The sequence below is a fragment of the Taurulus bubalis genome (genome assembly GCF_910589615.1).
Source record: "Taurulus bubalis genome assembly, chromosome: 16".
Taxonomy (NCBI): Eukaryota; Metazoa; Chordata; class Actinopteri; order Perciformes; family Cottidae; genus Taurulus; species Taurulus bubalis.
Window position 1 is genome coordinate 22921935 of NC_136604.1, and position 19971 is coordinate 22941905.

Consider the following 19971-nt stretch of genomic DNA (forward strand, 5'->3'; position numbering starts at 1 on the left):
GCGAGCTTTTTAAATTCAGCACTTCCTTCAGATCTGTCACAACCTGGAGCAGCCATCTTGGAAAGGTTGTTATGGGAACACAATCACATGACCTGTCACATGACCCACCAAGATGTTCAGTAGTCACTTCATGAGTTATAATCAAGGATGTTTATGGAACTTTCCAGAACGTGGGTTCTTATGGGTTAATAAACTTACCAAGAATTAAAACTAGCAAAATAAATCAGTTCTGAACATTAAAACCAATAATTTGACACCAAATGGATTTTATTGTTTATTTTGCGGCATGACGAGTTTAATTATACAAACAGAAGAAAGGGAAACTATTGCATTCTTAATATACAAATATTCCGTAGAAACTGAGGTGAGCTAGAAAGTAATATGGCTGCAGAAGTTTATAAAGTGCAAACGGAAAAGAGACTTTATGGCTTCAGGTTAATCACGCTTCAACTACCGTAGTAAAATAGAGCCGACGGGTTGAACTCGCGTCTCTGAGGACGTTTAGGAACCACGACGAGGAATCTAAAATATTGCTCCTAAAATGCGTACGCACCTTGTCCTACCCCAGTGCATGCTGGGATAGGCTCCAGCCCTTAACAGGATGAGCAGTTAAAAAGAAATGTAATCAGAACACAGAACTTCCGTCATGTTGGATTAAATTATGCAAAGACTTCATGAATAAATAAAATGAAACACTAACTTTCTCTGATCTTATGGAGAAAAAGAGGAACTTTAAAAGCGATTAAAAAGCTTTGCAGAAACATTTTGAACTGTGAAAACCGCCTTCAGCTGCATGTTTATGAATGTTTACTATTTTTGATATTTATTATTGTTTACGGTGTTTATTAGTGCGCTGAAAGAAAAACTAAATCACGACTTCGTATTCTCAAATTGTGACAAAGACGATGTGAAATATTGTTAAAGTTTAAATTTAGACTTAAAAACTCCGTACCTTTTTGACTCGTTTTCTCGAAGGCTGAAACGGAACATTCATACTTTTTTTTATCAGTTGAAAGGAAATTAAAAGAAGTTTATTTTGAAGAGAGATCCTGTTTGGAAACAAACAGCTGGAACTTCTCATTGGAGACTAAAACATGTTAAATATCAGCTGTCGTTAAATAATAAGACGACTATAAAACTGTCTGGAAACAAGAGAACGTCTTTGCTTGAAATCTGCAGGTCCATCGGCCACCATGTTGTTTTATGATCCCAGACCTTCTTGTGGGCGGGGCTTCCCTCCTGTGGGCGGGGCCTCCCTCACCCCTCCTTCTGTGGGAGGGGGCTCTTCTGAGCCGGAGCCGGCGGCGGCTGCTGGTCCTTGGTGGGCGCGTAGAACAGCTCCAGAGGTTTCCTCACCTTCCAGTACTTCTCGTTCACCAACTCCAGCGTCAGAGAACCGTTCAGCGTCTGAGGGCAGAGAGAAGGTTCTGTTGGACCGAGGGGAGAACCCGCATATACAGAACCTTTAAGGGACCGAGGGGAGAACCCGCACAGACGGAACCTTTAAGGGACCGAGGGGAGAACCCGCATATACAGAACCTTTAAGGGACCGAGGGGAGAACCCGCATATACAGAACCTTTAAGGGACCGAGGGGAGAACCCGTACAGACGGAACCTTTAAGGGTCCGAGGGAGAACCCGTACAGACGGAACCTTTAAGGGTCCGAGGGAGAACCCGTACAGACGGAACCTTTAAGGGACCGAGGGAGAACCCGTACAGACGGAACCTTTAAGGGACCGAGGGGAGAACCCGCATATACAGAACCTTTAAGGGACCGAGGGGAGAACCCGCATATACAGAACCTTTAAGGGACCGAGGGGAGAACCCGCACATACAGAACCTTTAAGGGACTGAGGGGAGAACCCGTACAGACGGAACCTTTAAGGGACCGAGGGGAGAACCCGCATATACAGAACCTTTAAGGGACCGAGGGGAGAACCCGCATATACAGAACCTTTAAGGGACCGAGGGGAGAACCCGCACATACAGAACCTTTAAGGGACCGAGGGGAGAACCCGTACAGACGGAACCTTTAAGGGACCGAGGGGAGAACCCGCATATACAGAACCTTTAAGGGACCGAGGGGAGAACCCGCATATACAGAACCTTTAAGGGACCGAGGGGAGAACCCGCACATACAGAACCTTTAAGGGACCGAGGGGAGAACCCGCATATACAGAACCTTTAAGGGACCGAGGGGAGAACCCGCATATACAGAACCTTTAAGGGACCGAGGGGAGAACCCGCACATACAGAACCTTTAAGGGACCGAGGGGAGAACCCGCACATACAGAACCTTTAAGGGACCGAGGGGAGAACCCGCATATACAGAACCTTTAAGGGACCGAGGGGAGAACCCGCACATACAGAACCTTTAAGGGACCGAGGGGAGAACCCGCATATACAGAACCTTTAAGGGACCGAGGGGAGAACCCGCACAGACGGAACCTTTAAGGGACCGAGGGGAGAACCCGCATATACAGAACCTTTAAGGGACCGAGGGGAGAACCCGCATATACAGAACCTTTAAGGGACCGAGGGGAGAACCCGTACAGACGGAACCTTTAAGGGTCCGAGGGAGAACCCGTACAGACGGAACCTTTAAGGGACCGAGGGAGAACCCGTACAGACGGAACCTTTAAGGGACCGAGGGGAGAACCCGCATATACAGAACCTTTAAGGGACCGAGGGGAGAACCCGCATATACAGAACCTTTAAGGGACCGAGGGGAGAACCCGCATATACAGAACCTTTAAGGGACCGAGGGGAGAACCCGCACATACAGAACCTTTAAGGGACTGAGGGGAGAACCCGTACAGACGGAACCTTTAAGGGACCGAGGGGAGAACCCGCATATACAGAACCTTTAAGGGACCGAGGGGAGAACCCGCATATACAGAACCTTTAAGGGACCGAGGGGAGAACCCGCACATACAGAACCTTTAAGGGACCGAGGGGAGAACCCGCATATACAGAACCTTTAAGGGACCGAGGGGAGAACCCGCACATACAGAACCTTTAAGGGACCGAGGGGAGAACCCGCACATACAGAACCTTTAAGGGACCGAGGGGAGAACCCGCATATACAGAACCTTTAAGGGACCGAGGGGAGAACCCGCACATACAGAACCTTTAAGGGACCGAGGGGAGAACCCGCATATACAGAACCTTTAAGGGACCGAGGGGAGAACCCGCACAGACGGAACCTTTAAGGGACCGAGGGGAGAACCCGCATATACAGAACCTTTAAGGGACCGAGGGGAGAACCCGCATATACAGAACCTTTAAGGGACCGAGGGGAGAACCCGCACATACAGAACCTTTAAGGGACCGAGGGGAGAACCCGCATATACAGAACCTTTAAGGGACCGAGGGGAGAACCCGCACATACAGAACCTTTAAGGGACCGAGGGGAGAACCCGCATATACAGAACCTTTAAGGGTCCGAGGGAGAACCCGTACAGACGGAACCTTTAAGGGACCGAGGGGAGAACCCGCATATACAGAACCTTTAAGGGACCGAGGGGAGAACCCGCACATACAGAACCTTTAAGGGACCGAGGGGAGAACCCGCATATACAGAACCTTTAAGGGACCGAGGGGAGAACCCGCACAGACGGAACCTTTAAGGGACCGAGGGGAGAACCCGCATATACAGAACCTTTAAGGGACCGAGGGGAGAACCCGCATATACAGAACCTTTAAGGGACCGAGGGGAGAACCCGCACATACAGAACCTTTAAGGGACCGAGGGGAGAACCCGCATATACAGAACCTTTAAGGGACTGAGGGGAGAACCCGCACAGACGGAACCTTTAAGGGACCGAGGGGAGAACCCGCATATACAGAACCTTTAAGGGACCGAGGGGAGAACCCGTACAGACGGAACCTTTAAGGGACCGAGGGGAGAACCCGCATATACAGAACCTTTAAGGGACCGAGGGGAGAACCCGTACAGACGGAACCTTTAAGGGACCGAGGGGAGAACCCGCATATACAGAACCTTTAAGGGACCGAGGGGAGAACCCGCATATACAGAACCTTTAAGGGACCGAGGGGAGAACCCGCATATACAGAACCTTTAAGGGACCGAGGGGAGAACCCGTACAGACGGAACCTTTAAGGGACCGAGGGGAGAACCCGCACATACAGAACCTTTAAGGGACCGAGGGGAGAACCCGTACAGACGGAACCTTTAAGGGACCGAGGGGAGAACCCGCACATACAGAACCTTTAAGGGACCGAGGGGAGAACCCGTACAGACGGGACCTAGGTCTGGGCGATATGGCCGAAAATTCATATCACGGTATTTTGTAAGATTTTGGCGATTTCATCGTATATGTTTTGAGTAAATTCATTCATTGACGCCGGCCAACTGAACAGCTGTTCTCCGCTCGCTGGCCAACTCGCTCCAGCTGGCCAGCGAGCGGAGAACATCTGTTTGAGCCGTGTCTTCTGTTCTGTCTCTTCCTGTTTTTTTTTCACCTACATTCCCCTGGGTCCTAAGTCCCTCCATGTTCAGCTTCTTATCACTCTCTATGCACCAACATATATTTATAACAAACACCACACAGTCATCAGCGTTGCATATGTCTAGCTGTATTGGTGACGCCGTCGTTGAGCATTCGAAGTTCTGCGTCGAGGGACCGCGTTGCTCTGCAGTTAACCGCCATGCCGCCAGGGGGGTGTGCCTGTGTGTCTGTGTGGTTTCAGGGGTTATAGTCGAATTCCGGTCACAGTAAACAATGGCGACCAAGTTGGAGCGGCTGCATTAAAGTTGGAGCTCATCAATATTGAAGAGCAAATGCTTATATTGCAAATGATGAAGCGCAGGCGACAGAGAAGACGTTTGCGGAGGTGGTCTGTACGACCACTAAACCGGTCGAGGCTGGGAAAAAGCAACTGCCGGAAATTACGTTCTGAGCGGACCAATCACAGCGCTTGCGGTCCGCGTCAACGCGAAGTTAGGATTTTTTGGAGGTGCGCGTCAGGATACGGCGTAGGGGTCTGCGTCCTGACGAAGAACCATAAACTAGGCTTTAGTGTGCGAGCTTACCCAGCATGCAGTTCGGCAGTGTCATTTTATAAATGTACAATTATTAGTTACAAATTGTTTATGTTTCACAAACATTGTGTCGTGGTGTTTTACCTTAAAGAGCGGTAGTTGTGGGCTATTAATTGTTGTTATAACATGACTAAAGTTATAACATGACAGGTAAACAGGATATTCTCTAAGATTTAGTGAAATATAAAGTTAATATAAAGTTACATGTATTGATGTATCTCACTCACAGAGAACTGGCCTCCTCTCGTCATGATGTAGATGGTGTATTGTTTCTCGCTGATGTTCCTCAGAGTCGACCCCTCCCTTCCTCCCGTCTCTCCTGCTTCCTCTCCTCCTCCTCTTCCTCCTGCTGCTGCTGCTGCTGCTGCTGCTGCTGCTGCTACTCCTCCTCCTCCTCCTTCCTCCTCAGCCTCTCCGTTGGCCCTCCGGTCCTCCAGAGCGATGCGCAGCGCCAGGTACTTGGACAGGTGGTCCACGGTGGCGTTGGCGGTCGTCTTCACGAATCTGAAAGAACATTCACTGGTGACGCTTTAGATTAAACTTCTACGGAGACGATGAACATGAAGACATCAAAGACCCAGTTCTTAGTTTGGAGGCAAATCGTGAAGGTTCGTGTGTCTGTGTATCTGTGTGTGTCTACGGTGTGTCTGTGAGTGTCTGTTCATGTCTACGGTGTGCGTGTGTCTGTGCGTGTGTCTGTGCGTGTGTCTGTGCGTGTGTTTGTGCGTGTCTACGGTGCGTGTGTGTCTGTGCGCGTGTGTGTCTGTGCGTGTGTGTGTCTGTGCGCGTGTGTCTACGGTGTGCGTGTCTATGCGTGTGTCTGCGCGTGTGTCTACGGTGCGCGTGTGTCTTTGCGTGTGTCTGTGCGTGTCTACGGTGTGCGTGTGTGTCTACGGTGCGCGTGTGTGTCTACAGTGCGCGTGTGTGTCTACAGTGCGTGTGTGTCTGCGTGTCTACAGTGCGCGTGTGTCTGCGTGTCTACAGTGCGCGTGTGTCTGTGCGTGTGTCTACGGTGCGCGTGTGTCTGTGCGTGTGTCTACGGTGCGCGTGTGTCTGTGCGTGTGTCTACGGTGTGCGTGTGTCTGTGCGTGTGTCTACGGTGCGCGTGTGTCTGTGCGTGTGTCTACGGTGCGCGTGTGTCTGTGTGTCTACGGTGTGCGTGTGTCTGTGCGTGTGTCTGTGTGTCTACGGTGCGCGTGTGTCTGTGTGTCTACGGTGTGCGTGTGTCTGTGCGTGTGTCTGCGTGTCTACGGTGCGCGTGTGTCTGCATGTCTACGGTGCGCGTGTGTCTGCATGTCTACGGTGCGCGTGTGTCTGCATGTCTACGGTGCGCGTGTGTCTGCATGTCTACGGTGCGCGTGTGTCTGCATGTCTACGGTGCGCGTGTGTCTGCATGTCTACGGTGCGCGTGTGTCTGCATGTCTACGGTGCGCGTGTGTCTGTGCGTGTGTCTACGGTGCGCGTGTGTCTGTGCGTGTGTCTACGGTGCGCGTGTGTCTGCGTGTCTACGGTGCGCGTGTGTCTGTGCGTGTCTACGGTGCGCGTGTGTCTGCGTGTCTACGGTGCGCGTGTGTCTGCGTGTCTACGGTGCGCGTGTGTCTGCGTGTCTACGGTGCGCGTGTGTCTGTGCGTGTGTCTGTGCGTGTGTCTACGGTGCGCATGTGTCTGCGTGTCTACGGTGTGCGTGTGTCTGCATGTCTACGGTGCGCGTGTGTCTGTGCGTGTGTCTACGGTGCGCATGTGTCTGTGCGTGTGTCTGTGCGTGTGTCTACGGTGCGCATGTGTCTGCGTGTCTACGGTGTGCGTGTGTTTGTGCGTGTCTACAATGTGCGTGTGTCTGTGCGCGTGTGTGTCTGTGCGCGTGTGTGTCTGTGCGCGTGTGTCTACGGTGTGCGTGTCTACGGTGTGCGTGTCTGTGCGTGTGTCTGCGCGTGTGTCTACGGTGCGCGTGTGTCTTTGCGTGTGTCTGTGCGTGTCTACGGTGTGCGTGTGTGTCTACGGTGCGCGTGTGTCTGCGTGTCTACAGTGCGCGTGTGTCTGCGTGTCTACAGTGCGCGTGTGTCTGTGCGTGTGTCTACGGTGCGCGTGTGTCTGTGCGTGTGTCTACGGTGCGCGTGTGTCTGCGTGTCTACGGTGTGCGTGTGTCTGTGTGTGTGTCTGCGTGTCTACGGTGCGCGTGTGTCTGCATGTCTACGGTGTGCTTGTGTCTGTGCGTGTGTCTACGGTGCGCATGTGTCTGTGCGTGTGTCTGTGCGTGTGTCTACGGTGCGCATGTGTCTGCGCGTCTACGGTGTGCGTGTGTCTGCATGTCTACGGTGCGCGTGTGTCTGTGCGTGTGTCTACGGTGCGCATGTGTCTGCGTGTCTACGGTGTGCGTGTGTCTGTGCATGTCTACGGTGCGCATGTGTCTGCGTGTCTACGTGTGCGTGTGTCTGTGCGTGTCTACGGTGCGCGTGTGTCTGTGCGTGTGTGTGTGTCTGTGCGTGTCTCCGGTGCGCGTGTCTCCGGTGCGCGTGTGTACGGTGCGCGTGTGTCTGTGCATGTGTGTCTGTGAGTGTGTGTCTGTGCGTGTGTGTCTGTGCGTGTGTGTGTCTGTGCGTGTGTGTGTCTGTGCGTGTCTCCGGTGCGTGTGTGTCTGTGCGTCTACGGTGTGCGTGTGTCTCCGGTGCGTGTGTGTCTGCGCGTCTACAGTGCGCATGCGTCTGTGCACGTGTCTACGGTGTGCGTGTCTACGGTGTGCGTGTGTGCGTCTACGGTGCGCGTGTCTACGGTGCGCATGCGTCTGTGCGTGTCTACGGTGTGCGCGTGTGTGTCTACGGTGCGCGTGTCTACGGTGCACGTGTTTATGGTGTGTGTGTCTACGGCGTGTGTGTGTCTACGGTGCGCGTGTCTACGGTGTGCGTGTCTACGGTGCGCGTGTGTGTGTCTACGGTGTGCGTGTGTGTGTCTACGGTGTGCGTGTGTGTGTCTACGGTGCGCGTGTGTGTGTCTACGGTGTGCGTGTGTGTGTCTACGGTGCGCATGTCTACGGTGCGCGTGTGTGTGTCTACGGTGTGCGTGTGTGTGTCTACGGTGCGCATGTCTACGGTGCGCGTTTGTGTGTCTACGGTGCGCGTGTCTACGGTGCGCGTGCGTCTGTGCGTGTGTCTACGGTGCGCGTGTGTCTATGGTGCGCGTGTGTCTACGGTGCGCATGCGTCTGTGCGTGTCTACGGTGTGCGTGTGTCTACGGTGCGCGTGTCTACGGTGCGCATGCGTCTGTGCGTGTCTACGGTGTGCGTGTCTACGGTGCGCATGCGTCTGTGCGTGTCTACGGTGCGCGTGTCTACGGTGCGCATGCGTCTGTGCGTGTCTACGGTGCGCGTGTCTACGGTGCGCGCGTGTGTGTGTCTATGGTGCGCGTGTCTACGGTGCGCGTGTCTACGGTGCGTGTGCGTCTGTGCGTGTCTATGGTGTGCGTGTGTCTACGGTGCGCGTGCGTCTATGGTGCGCGTGTGTCTACGGTGCGCGTGTGTCTACGGTGCGCATGTGTCTACGGTGCGCATGTGTCTGTGCGTGTCTACGGTGCGCGCGTCTACGGTGTGCGTGTGTCTACGGTGCGCGTGTCTACGGTGCGCGCGTCTACGGTGCGCATGCGTCTGTGCGTGTCTACGGTGTGCGTGTGTCTGTGCATGTGTCTACGGTGTGCGTGTCTATGGTGTGCATCTGTGCGTGTCTACGGTGTGCGTGTCTACGGTGCGCATGTGTCTGTGCGTGTGTCTACAGTGCGCATGTGTCTGTGCGTGTGTCTACGGTGCGCGTGTGTCTGCGTGTCTACGTGTGCGTGTGTCTGTGCGTGTCTACGGTGTGCGTGTGTCTGTGCGTGTGTCTGTGCGTGTCTCCGGTGCGTGTGTGTACGGTGCGCGTGTGTACGGTGCGTGTGTGTCTGTGCGTGTGTGTGTCTGTGCGTGTCTCCGGTGCGTGTGTGTCTGTGCGTCTACGGTGTGCGTGTGTCTGTGCGTGTGTCTGCGTGTCTACAGTGCGCATGCGTCTGTGCACGTGTCTACGGTGTGCGTGTCTACGGTGTGCGTGTGTGTGTCTACGGTGCGCGTGTCTACGGTGCGCATGCGTCTGTGCGTGTCTACGGTGTGCGTGTGTGTGTCTACGGTGCGCATGTCTACGGTGCACGTGTCTACGGTGTGCGTGTCTACGGTGTGCGTGTCTACGGTGTGCGTGTCTACGGTGCGCGTGTGTATGTGCGTGTCTACGGTGTGCGTGTTTACGGTGTGCGTGTCTACGGTGCGCGTGTCTACGGTGCGCGTGTCTACGGTGTGTATGTCTACGGTGTGCGTGTCTACGGTGTGCGTGTCTACGGTGCGCGTGTGCGTGTCTACGGTGCGCGTGTCTACGGTGCACGTGTGTGTGTCTACGGTGCGCGTGTCTACGGTGTGCGTGTCTACGGTGCACGTGTGTGTGTCTACGGTGCGCGTGTCTACGGTGTGCGTGTCTACGGTGTGCGTGTCTATGGTGTGCGTCTGTGCGTGTCTACGGTGTGCGTGTCTATGGTGTGCGTCTGTGCGTGTCTACGGTGTGAGTCATTTACATGACTTTTACAAAACTTTTGGGATTTTATTTATTTTTCCATGACTTTTCCAGCTTTTTTTTTAAATGAAAGGCAAGGACTTGGTTGATTAGCGGCTAAGGAAAATAGGCGTGGGACTCATAGCAGGCACTTCTGGCCAGTAGATGTGAACCTAAAAGGGGACGCTCTGGTTCATAAAGGTGTACAAGGGGACCCGGCTCACCTGGTCTGGCTGTAGTCCTCGGCCTGGACCAGCTCGGGGTGCGGCCTGAAGACCAGCTCGATCTCGGAGGCCGGTCCGTCCTTGTGGCGCCTGGGCGGCGGCGTCGGGCTGCCGCTGTCCGCCTCGGCGGCCGAGCCGTCGTCCGAGGCCCGCGGCCGCTTGCGGCTCGGCCCGGCCTCCGATGGGGTCCGTCCCGCGGGCGGGGGGGCGTGGCAGGGGGCGGAGTCACGGGACAGGTGAGAGCGGGCATCGGCGTTGTCCTCGCCACCGCTGAAGGTGGTGTTGTCGCTCTCCTGGGTCGGCTTCTTCACCCGGTGGTTCCTGAAGCACGGAAGAAGAAGCTCATGACACACACACACACACACACACACACACACACACACACACACACACACACACACACACACACACACACACACACACACACACACACACACACACACACACACACCGTAGACACACACACACACACAGACACACACAGACCGGCACACACTCAGACACACACACAGACACACCGTAGACACATACACGCACACACACACACACACACACACACACACACACACACACACACACACACCGTAGACACGCACACACAGACACACGCACACCGTAGACACACACGCACAGACACACCGTAGACACACACACACGCACAGACACGCACACACAGACACAACGCACACGCACACACCGTAGACACACGCACACACAGACAGACACAGACACGCACACACACACAACACACACGCACACAGACATACAGACACACCGTAGACACACACAGACACACCGTAGACACACACGCACAGGCACGCACACACAGACACGCACACACAGACAGACACACACGCACACACAGACATGCAAAGACAAACGCACACCGTAGACACGCACAGACAGAGACACACACACACACACACACGCACACACACACGCACACACAAGCGCACAGACACACACACAGGCACACACACAAACAGACACACCGTAGACACATACACGCACAGACACACAGACACACACACACACACACACACACACACACACACACACACACACAGACACACCGTAGACACACACACATGCACGCACTGACACACCGTAGACACACACACATACACGCACTGACACACCGTAGACACGTACACGCACAGACACACCGTAGACACATACACGCACTGACACACTGTAGACACATACACGCACAGACACACCGTAGACACACACACATACACGCACTGACACACCGTAGACACACACACATGCACGCACTGACACACCGTAGACACGTACACGCACTGACACACTGTAGACACATACACGCACAGACACACCGTAGACACACACACATACACGCACTGACACACCGTAGACACACACACATGCACGCACTGACACACCGTAGACACGTACACGCACTGACACACTGTAGACACATACACGCACAGACACAGCGTAGACACACACACATACACGCACTGACACACCGTAGACACACACACATACACGCACTGACACACTGTAGACACATACACGCACAGACACACCGTAGACACACACACATACACGCACTGACACACCGTAGACACACACACATACACGCACTGACACACCGTAGACACACACACATACACGCACTGACACACCGTAGACACGTACTGACACACCGTAGACACATACACGCACTGACACACCGTAGACACGTACACGCACAGACACACCGTAGACACACACACATACACGCACAGACACACCGTAGACACATACACGCACAGACACACCGTAGACACACACACAGACACGCACTGACACACCGTAGACACGTACACGCACTGACACACCGTAGACACATACACGCACTGACACACTGTAGACACATACACGCACAGACACACCGTAGACACATACACGCACAGACACACCGTAGACACACACACATACACGCACTGACACACCGTAGACACACACACATGCACGCACTGACACACCGTAGACACGTACACGCACTGACACACTGTAGACACATACACGCACAGACACAGCGTAGACACACACACATACACGCACTGACACACCGTAGACACACACACATACACGCACTGACACACTGTAGACACACACACATACACGCACTGACACACCGTAGACACGTACACGCACTGACACACCGTAGACACATACACGCACAGACACACCGTAGACACACACACATACACGCACTGACACACCGTAGACACACACACATACACGCACTGACACACCGTAGACACGTACACGCACTGACACACCGTAGACACGTACACGCACAGACACACCGTAGACACACACACACGTACACGCACTGACACACCGTAGACACGTACACGCACTGACACACCGTAGACACATACACGCACTGACACACCGTAGACACGTACACGCACTGACACACCGTAGACACATACACGCACAGACACAGCGTAGACACACACACATACACGCACAGACACACCGTAGACACACACACATACACGCACAGACACACCGTAGACACATACACGCACAGACACACTGTAGACACATACACACTGTAGACACATACACGCACAGACACACCGTAGACACATACACGCACAGACACACTGTAGACACATACACACTGTAGACACATACACGCACTGACACACACACACACAGATACAGAGACGCACACCGACACACCGTAGACACGCACTGACACACCGTAGACACGTACACGCACAGACACACCGTAGACACACACACATACACGCACAGACACACCGTAGACACATACACGCACAGACACACTGTAGACACATACACGCACTGACACACACACACACAGATACAGAGACGCACACCGACACACCGTAGACACGCACAGACACACGCACACCGTAGACACACACAGAAACACCGTAGACACACACGCACAGACACACTGTAGACACACACGCACACACCTGTAGCGGGCCTGCTGCCGCAGCCCCTCCTCGATGCTGGAGCTCAGCGCCTCCTGGTTGTGCAGCCGGTTCAGGCGCTCCAGGACGCGGCGCTGGTGGGCCTCGTACTCGTCCCGGCTCGGGTAGATCTTGGAGATCAGCGCGTCGAAGTTCGAGTCCCGGCGCAGCGAGCGGCGGGAGACCAGCTTCTTCCTGCAGGTCGGACACTCTTTGTTCCTGGAGGGCGGAACGAGGAGGAGTCATTCATCCCTGTGTCTTTGCTGCTGGTTCATATGCAGACAGAGCAGAGGTCCTCAAACCTCCTTCGTCACGCCAAAAGGTATTTTAAGAAACATTCTGCATTTTGTTACCATTTTGTTGGGGCGGTGGGGCGTGAAAATGGTAACAAAATGCTTTGTGTCTGTGTGTGTGTGTGTCTGTGCGTGTGTGTCTGTGAGTGTCTGTGTATGCGTGTCTGTGTGTTGTGTGTGTCTGTGTGTGCGCGTGTCTGTCTGTGTGTGTCTGTGTATCTGTGTGTGTGTGTCTGTGCATGTGTGTCTGTGAGTGTCTGTGTATGCGTGTCTGTGTGTTGTGTGTGCGCGTGTCTGTGCGTGTCTGTCTGTGTGTCTGTCTGTGCGTGTCTGTGTGTTGTGTGTGTCTGTGTGTGCGCGTGTCTGTGCGTGTCTGTCTGTGCGTCTGTCTGTGTGTGTCTGTGTATCTGTGTGTGTGTGTGTGCGTGTCTGTGTGTTGTGTGTGTGCGCGTGTCTGTGCGTGTCTGTCTGTGTGTCTGTCTGTGTGTGTCTGTGTGTGTGTATCTGTGTGTGTGTGCGTGTCTGTGTGTGTGTGTGTCTGTGTGTGAAAATGCTGATTTCTTTTTTTAAATAAATTTGTGTGCTTTTTCAAATAGAATAAATAAAAAGTAAATCCTTTAAAGTAAACCAGATCGCTGCATCAGACAAACAAATAAAATGTGCGATCACTTTGTGAGAACAATGACAATAAAGTTCTATCTGTGCAAAAAAAAGATTAATATTTGGCAAACAAAACATCTTATTGTGTCTGCAATTAACCCGTTTTTCACTGAACATCTTTTTAAGATAATAACTTAAAAGGACTATAGTAGTATTGGTGTAATACCTTCACACCCCACTAGAAGGCCGCGCCCCACGGGTTGAGAACCACAGAGATGGTGTGTTAAACTTCTTAATGCTGACTTTATATTTGTATGATAATCTTTGATGAAACTCTGGCTCAATAGTTCCCTCATGAAGTTACATCTCAACTTTTCCTCTTTTCTTTTGCCGCTAGTGTTTATTTTCTCTTGAACATTTGTTGTTTGTTTGCTACAAAAAAACAATAAAGACGGTTTAAAAAGAACTCAAAGTCCCGGCCGGCTCACGGACCCTGAACGCAGCGCGGTGACGATGCAGTCGGAGCAGAAGCGGTGAAGACACTCTTTGGTCGTCATGGTGTTCTTCAGCATGTCGAGGCAGATCGGACACATGAGCTCACTGTGGAGCGAGCGGGGAGAGACGGCCACCTCTGTGCCGTCCATGATGGCCTCCTACACACAGAGAGACACACACAGAGACACACAGAGAGAGACACACACACACACACAGAGAAACACACTATTAAAGGATCCTAACAACCTGAAACCGTTTGTTAAAGGCGAGGCACTTTCAGAAATACACACTCGGCAGGCGATTGGAGGAACCATCTGGCAATCAAAACTCTTGCCGTCTTTTTTTTTTACAGAGAACAGTGCCACATGCGCGCGCACACACACACACACACACACACACACACACACACACACACACACACACAAACACACTTTCTGATCGTGTGAATCCGGTGACATCGCAAGAATCCGGCTGCCGTGCCAGGAGATGGTAGGAATGCTGTATTGTGGGATACGTTACATTATGCCACAGACAAGCATCTGAAATATATTGTTACACAATAACAGATTGATAAAGGGCACACGTGCACACAGACACACACTTGCCTGAGGGCTCCTGTGGAGCTCGTACAGACTCAGCTCCCAAGTCTTACTGGGAGTCTGGATGTTTACCGGAGCTGCCATGACGACCGGTTCCCACAATCCTCTCTGGAAGACACACACACACACACACACACAGTTATACTTATACATGAGAACACTGTACACAATAACCTGCATTCACCAAATGGAGAGACAAGAAGTTTGTGTTTCACACATATATACATACATATACAAACATACATACATATATATTCATTATGCATTCTTATTCTATTTTTGTATATATTGTGCATGTGTCTTATTATAAATGTGTTTGTATATATTGTGTATTTCTTCTTCTTCTATGTGTAGTCTAGTGTGCATGTGTTGTACTCTTCTTCTTCTATGGTGTGCGTAGTCTATATTGTGCGTGTCGGACTCTTCTTCTATGGTGTGTGTAGTCTACATTGTGCATATGTCGTACTCTTCTTCTATGGTGTGTGTAGTCTACATTGTGCATGTGTCGTACTCTTCTTCTATGGTGTGTGTAGTCTACATTGTGCATGTGTCGTACTCTTCTTCTATGGTGTGTGTAGTCTACATTGTTCCGTGTTGCCCCGGCCGTCTACACGCTGCTCTGGACCAAAAGAGTCTTCATCGAGGTTTCGGTCCATAAAGAAGTTTTCAAAGTTGTGCGCGAGAGCCGAAAATAAACATGACGACGTTCCCGCTGCTGGACGCAGGCGGACAGAGAGAAGAAGAAGAGCAGCGCTCACCTGACGGCCAGCTGACCTGAGGAGACCCCTCACACACTCTCACACACACCCAGGAACCACTCCGTAAATCACCCGGGCGCCGCGCCGCGCTGCCGGCTCCCTGACGCCGGGGACGGGTTCTGAGTCACGGACGAGCCGCTCGGAGGAGGAAGAAGACGAAGAAATGAAGGCGAGCGCAGCATTCTTTAGAGCCCCAGAAGCTAGCTGACGTTAGCTTCGGCCATCTTTCTTCTTCTTCTTCGTCTCCCCGGAACAGCTCGCGTCTCTTTCCCTCCCGACTGCTCGGAGGACGCGTCGTCCCTGTGTCAGCGACAGCGCCCCCAGCGGCCAGTCGGTGTATTACAACTTAAAACGATAAATCTGTGTATATATGTATATGTATATATGTGTATATATGTGTATATATGTATATATGTGTATATATATATATGTGTATATATATATATATATATATATATGTGTATATATGTGTATATATATGTATGTATATATATATATATATATATGTATGTATATATATATATATATATATGTGTATGTATATATATATGTATGTATATATATATATATATGTGTATGTATATATATATGTATGTATATATATATATATATATATATATGTATGTATATATATATATATATACACATATACACATATACATATATATACACATATATATATACATATAGTTCCACAACCCTTGTGAGAAGATACATATGATGTAAAACACCATATGGCCGTAAGGTTTCACCAAATCCATGATAAATACCCTTTACATAGTCGGATTCCCCTAACAAACACATCTCAGTAACCGTACAGGCTTGTGGGAGTCGAGCAAAGCAATCAAAATCCTTACGAACTCCATGTAAAATCACAAATCTGCCGGAGGTTTCTTTTTTTTCTTCTCTGTCTCACAAATCCGCTTCCTGTGACTTACGTGTACCCCCCACATTTATAGAAACACCTCACACAGCAAGAGGGAAGGCTTATGCAAGTTTTAATACCCAGCAGCCTCTGGTGAGACAATGTATTGTCATAAAACAAGTAACCTTTCTATTTTTGAACCGAACGAGACGTTTTCTTTACTAAACCACCTTCCCAATATGTCAAAGCTTGGTTTTGCAGTGATCTTTGTTACAGATTCGGATTAGCTAGGTCAGGGGTGCCCACACTTTTTTGGCTCACGAGCTACTTTTAAAATGACCAAGTCAAAAAGATCTACCTACATTAATAATGCATATATATATATATATATATATATATATATATATATATATATATATATATATATATATATATATATATATATATAAAGCATTATTAATGTATAAATATACAGAGTATACTTTATATTTACAATATTGGCGTACCTTGCATAACTGCATGAACCCTTATGACACAATACAATTTTGTACATTTTTGGTCATTACATTTTGCTCTGATGACTTCACTGCATGGAACCAGCAGGGTTGCATAGTCCGGACAGTAGCTGCTGGTAGTCAGCGTCAGGCAGACCAAAGGGTCATCAGTCATGGTGGAACGCTGTTTGGACTTAATCTTTTTCATGTGGGAAAAGGCTGACTCTAGGGCTGCAACTAACGATTACTTTCATAAACGACTAATCTATCGACTATTTTTAAGATTAATCGACTAATCTAATGACTATTTCCCATAGCAAATTAAGAATAGTAACTCAAAATGTTGGAATTTGAACTTCAAATGTATTTGAGTAACAAGATCTGAACATCAGAACATCATCATAACAAATAAATTAAATAGTAATACAAATTAAAGTGCAAATATGCTTTAAAAGTAAAGAAAAAGTACAAATAAAGCTTTAAAGGTAACTCAACATAGCAATCAAGCCTCTGAAAGTGCAAAATAACTAAAGAATAACTGGGCTGCAAGTGCCATTCAAAGTCCAAAAGTTAAAAAAAATTGTCCATCCTAAAAGTAAATCAAAATGACTCATTACAGTCCCACGTCTTGCTGCTCCCTCCTTCAGGGGAACACACAATTGACACACGTTTTAAATTGTAATTCAGAAACGTGAGCATATTGACATACTCTTAGTTGGTTGTATTCTGCATGTTTAACAACATGGAGAAACTCCTGTATCTCCGGACAGAGCTCTATAAGCGTCTCTCATCAGTGTGCAGCAGGAGGTCAGAGTGGCTGCAGTCCTTCTCCAGATGCGCACAGAACATCCGTCTTTGAAGAGCTCTCGCTCGATTAGACCATCTTTGTTGCCACATCCGTGATCTCTTTCATGTTTAGCGTTGCAGCGCATAATGCTTGTTGGTGTGTTATGCAGTGGTAATGAAGGAAGTCGGGGAAAACATCTCCCTGTACTTGGCAATACATCCATTCAAGCGGCCAACCATTGCGGGCGCAGCGTCCGTAGTGATTGACATTAATTTGCACACTGGGAGCTGGGTTTTGTCGCTAAAGTTTTTTAATTTTTTTTAATTATTATTATTTTTTAAATGGCATGCGATCTACCCGCACTACCTCCGCGATCGACTGGTAGATCGTGATCGACGTATTGGGCACCCCTGATCTAGGTCCTAACCTTTCCAAAAAGGTGTCCTATTAGTAAGTGGGATGTTGGTAAGGGCCTGAACCATGGAGTTTGTACAAGTCTGCAACTTTTTGGGGGGGAAATCTAGCTTAGATCATGCTGGACATTAATAGTTATGATCAAAATATGTTAAAAAAGTGAATAATACAAGTAGTATAACTCATTTGGGGTTCATACGACTACTTGAACAAAGTACAGAAGTAAAGAAAGAACCATATATGAGCCTTGGGTTTCAAAAGGGTATTGAAAGTAAAAGAAGACTCAAATCAACAAAATCTCACAACTGTCAACACGTCCTCAGCTCACTAACTCGCTAGCCATCTGTCTACTACACTAATTTGATTTACGATAGCTAGCGAACGTTAGCCTAGCATGCACCATGTCTAGCTAACTTAGAAGACACCGGTCTCCACTGCCAAAGGTACACTCCAATCCTGTGGGAAACACTGCTAGATATCTTAACAGGTGCATGATAATTATGACTCAACATTAACGTTGCGGCTCATGGGATTAATCTTCATTTACCTCCGTGTGTTTCCTGAGGTTGGGGAGTTTTTGAATGTCAATATTTCAGTAGCTTTGGGTTAGCATCAGAGGCACACTCTTTCACTCCAACATAAGAAAACATTTCTCTCAAATATGTCCGTGGGTGTTGGTCTTCGTCACCTCCGTCGTTTGCTGCGGGAGTAGCAGGTGGTGGGGAAGGTTTCAGGGGAAATGTATCGCAGTCAAAGAGTCAGTTTCCTTTGCAAAATGTTGTGAAGTAAAAGTGAAAGTCAACAGAAATTACAGATATCCGAAAAAACGGGGCGGGCGGATTGATCCAAATAAACTTAATATGAAATAAAGTCAAAGAGAAGTACATTGTTGTTTAAAGTAAGGTAGGATGCCAACAGATGAATTGTGAAATAGCTTAAAGGTGAAATGGGTCTGGTTCCAGTGTGTGTGTGTGTGTGTGTGTGTGTGTGTGTGTGTGTGTGTGTGTGTGTGTGTGTGTGTGTGTGTGTGTGTGTGTGTGTGTGTGTGTGTGTGTGTGTGTGTGAGTGAGTGAGTGAGTGAGTGAGTGAGTGAGTGAGTGAGTGAGTGAGTGAGTGAGTGAGTGAGTGAGTGAGTGAGTGAGTGAGTGTGTGTGTGTGTGTGTGTGTGGAGGGCATAGTTGTTACATGGGTGTGTAGTTGTGTAAGAGACCTAATCGTTGACGATATTAGCAATTATCCTGATTATGTGAACGACTGTACAAAACAACACTGGAACACTAGGCGGGGTTTTAATATGCTTCCTGCCCTACATCATTAAAACAGAGGAACATTCCAAACAATAGCTCCAACGAGGTTGATAAAGACAAGTATGTTTCCGGGCGGGTTCAGGGAGTGTGCCTGTGTCCTCACCAGTTAATATAAGTTGTCAATTTGGAATGTATTAATTGATCGGTATTTACTTTGCACGCTCTGGGTGGCGCCGCCACGCCTCGCTTTGTTCAACCAACCACCTCGGAGGAATGCGGCGGAGTCACTTCCCTTTCATCTTCCTCTGGGTGTGACGTCGGGGAGTTGCTTCTGTAGAAATGAGAGTAAACAGTTTCCGAGAGTCAAAGGTCATAACCAATATAAATCATGACAGAGACCACTTTTTTTATTCAGTCTGTATATTTAATATTCTTCTTTACTGTTTTTTTATTGCTTTCTATTACTGTTTATGTCTATTACTTGATTTGTATCTTTTATTCACTGTAATCCTGTAATTCCCCCTCTGCGGGACTAATAAAGGATTATTTTATGTTATACGTTCATACGTGCTTCTACAGAATGCTCTTTAATCCACGACAACCCC

The 19971-nt window shown here is 49.7% G+C and overlaps 1 protein-coding gene across 3 annotated transcripts; it reads right to left on the bottom strand.

Moving 5' to 3' along the window:
* Window positions 1-278: 278 nt before the first annotated feature.
* LOC306748352 (E3 ubiquitin-protein ligase RING2-A-like) lies at window positions 279-19691 on the bottom strand. 3 transcript variants are annotated; one of them, XM_079231513.1, is made up of 7 exons: window positions 19580-19691; window positions 14808-14909; window positions 14200-14360; window positions 12818-13033; window positions 9849-10169; window positions 5293-5584; window positions 279-1407 (listed from the first exon to the last, which is right to left on the bottom strand). In XM_079231513.1, the coding sequence occupies exons 2-7, from the start codon at window positions 14883-14885 to the stop codon at window positions 1258-1260; spliced, it is 1218 nt and encodes a 405-aa protein (XP_079087639.1). In that variant the 5' UTR covers window positions 14886-14909; window positions 19580-19691; the 3' UTR covers window positions 279-1257. The 3 variants fall into 3 exon arrangements, with proteins under 3 accessions (XP_079087639.1, XP_079087640.1, XP_079087638.1); XM_079231514.1 differs by lacking the exon at window positions 19580-19691 and adding an exon at window positions 15560-15774 and having other exon boundaries at window positions 5293-5569; XM_079231512.1 differs by lacking the exon at window positions 19580-19691 and adding an exon at window positions 15560-15774.
* Window positions 19692-19971: the final 280 nt, after the last annotated feature.

Excerpts from the sequence above, each read along its gene's own strand:
- LOC306748352 (XM_079231513.1), bottom strand. The coding sequence starts at position 14,885 with ATGGCAGCTCCGGTAAACATCCAGACTCCCAGTAAGACTTGGGAGCTG. Across the intron at positions 14,361-14,807 it reads AGCTCCACAGGAGCCCTCAG|GAGGCCATCATGGACGGCAC; the intron begins GCAAGTGTGTGT and ends CTCTGTGTGTAG. Across the intron at positions 5,585-9,848 it reads GAGGACTACAGCCAGACCAG|TGAATGTTCTTTCAGATTCG; the intron begins GTGAGCCGGGTC and ends AAGCGTCACCAG.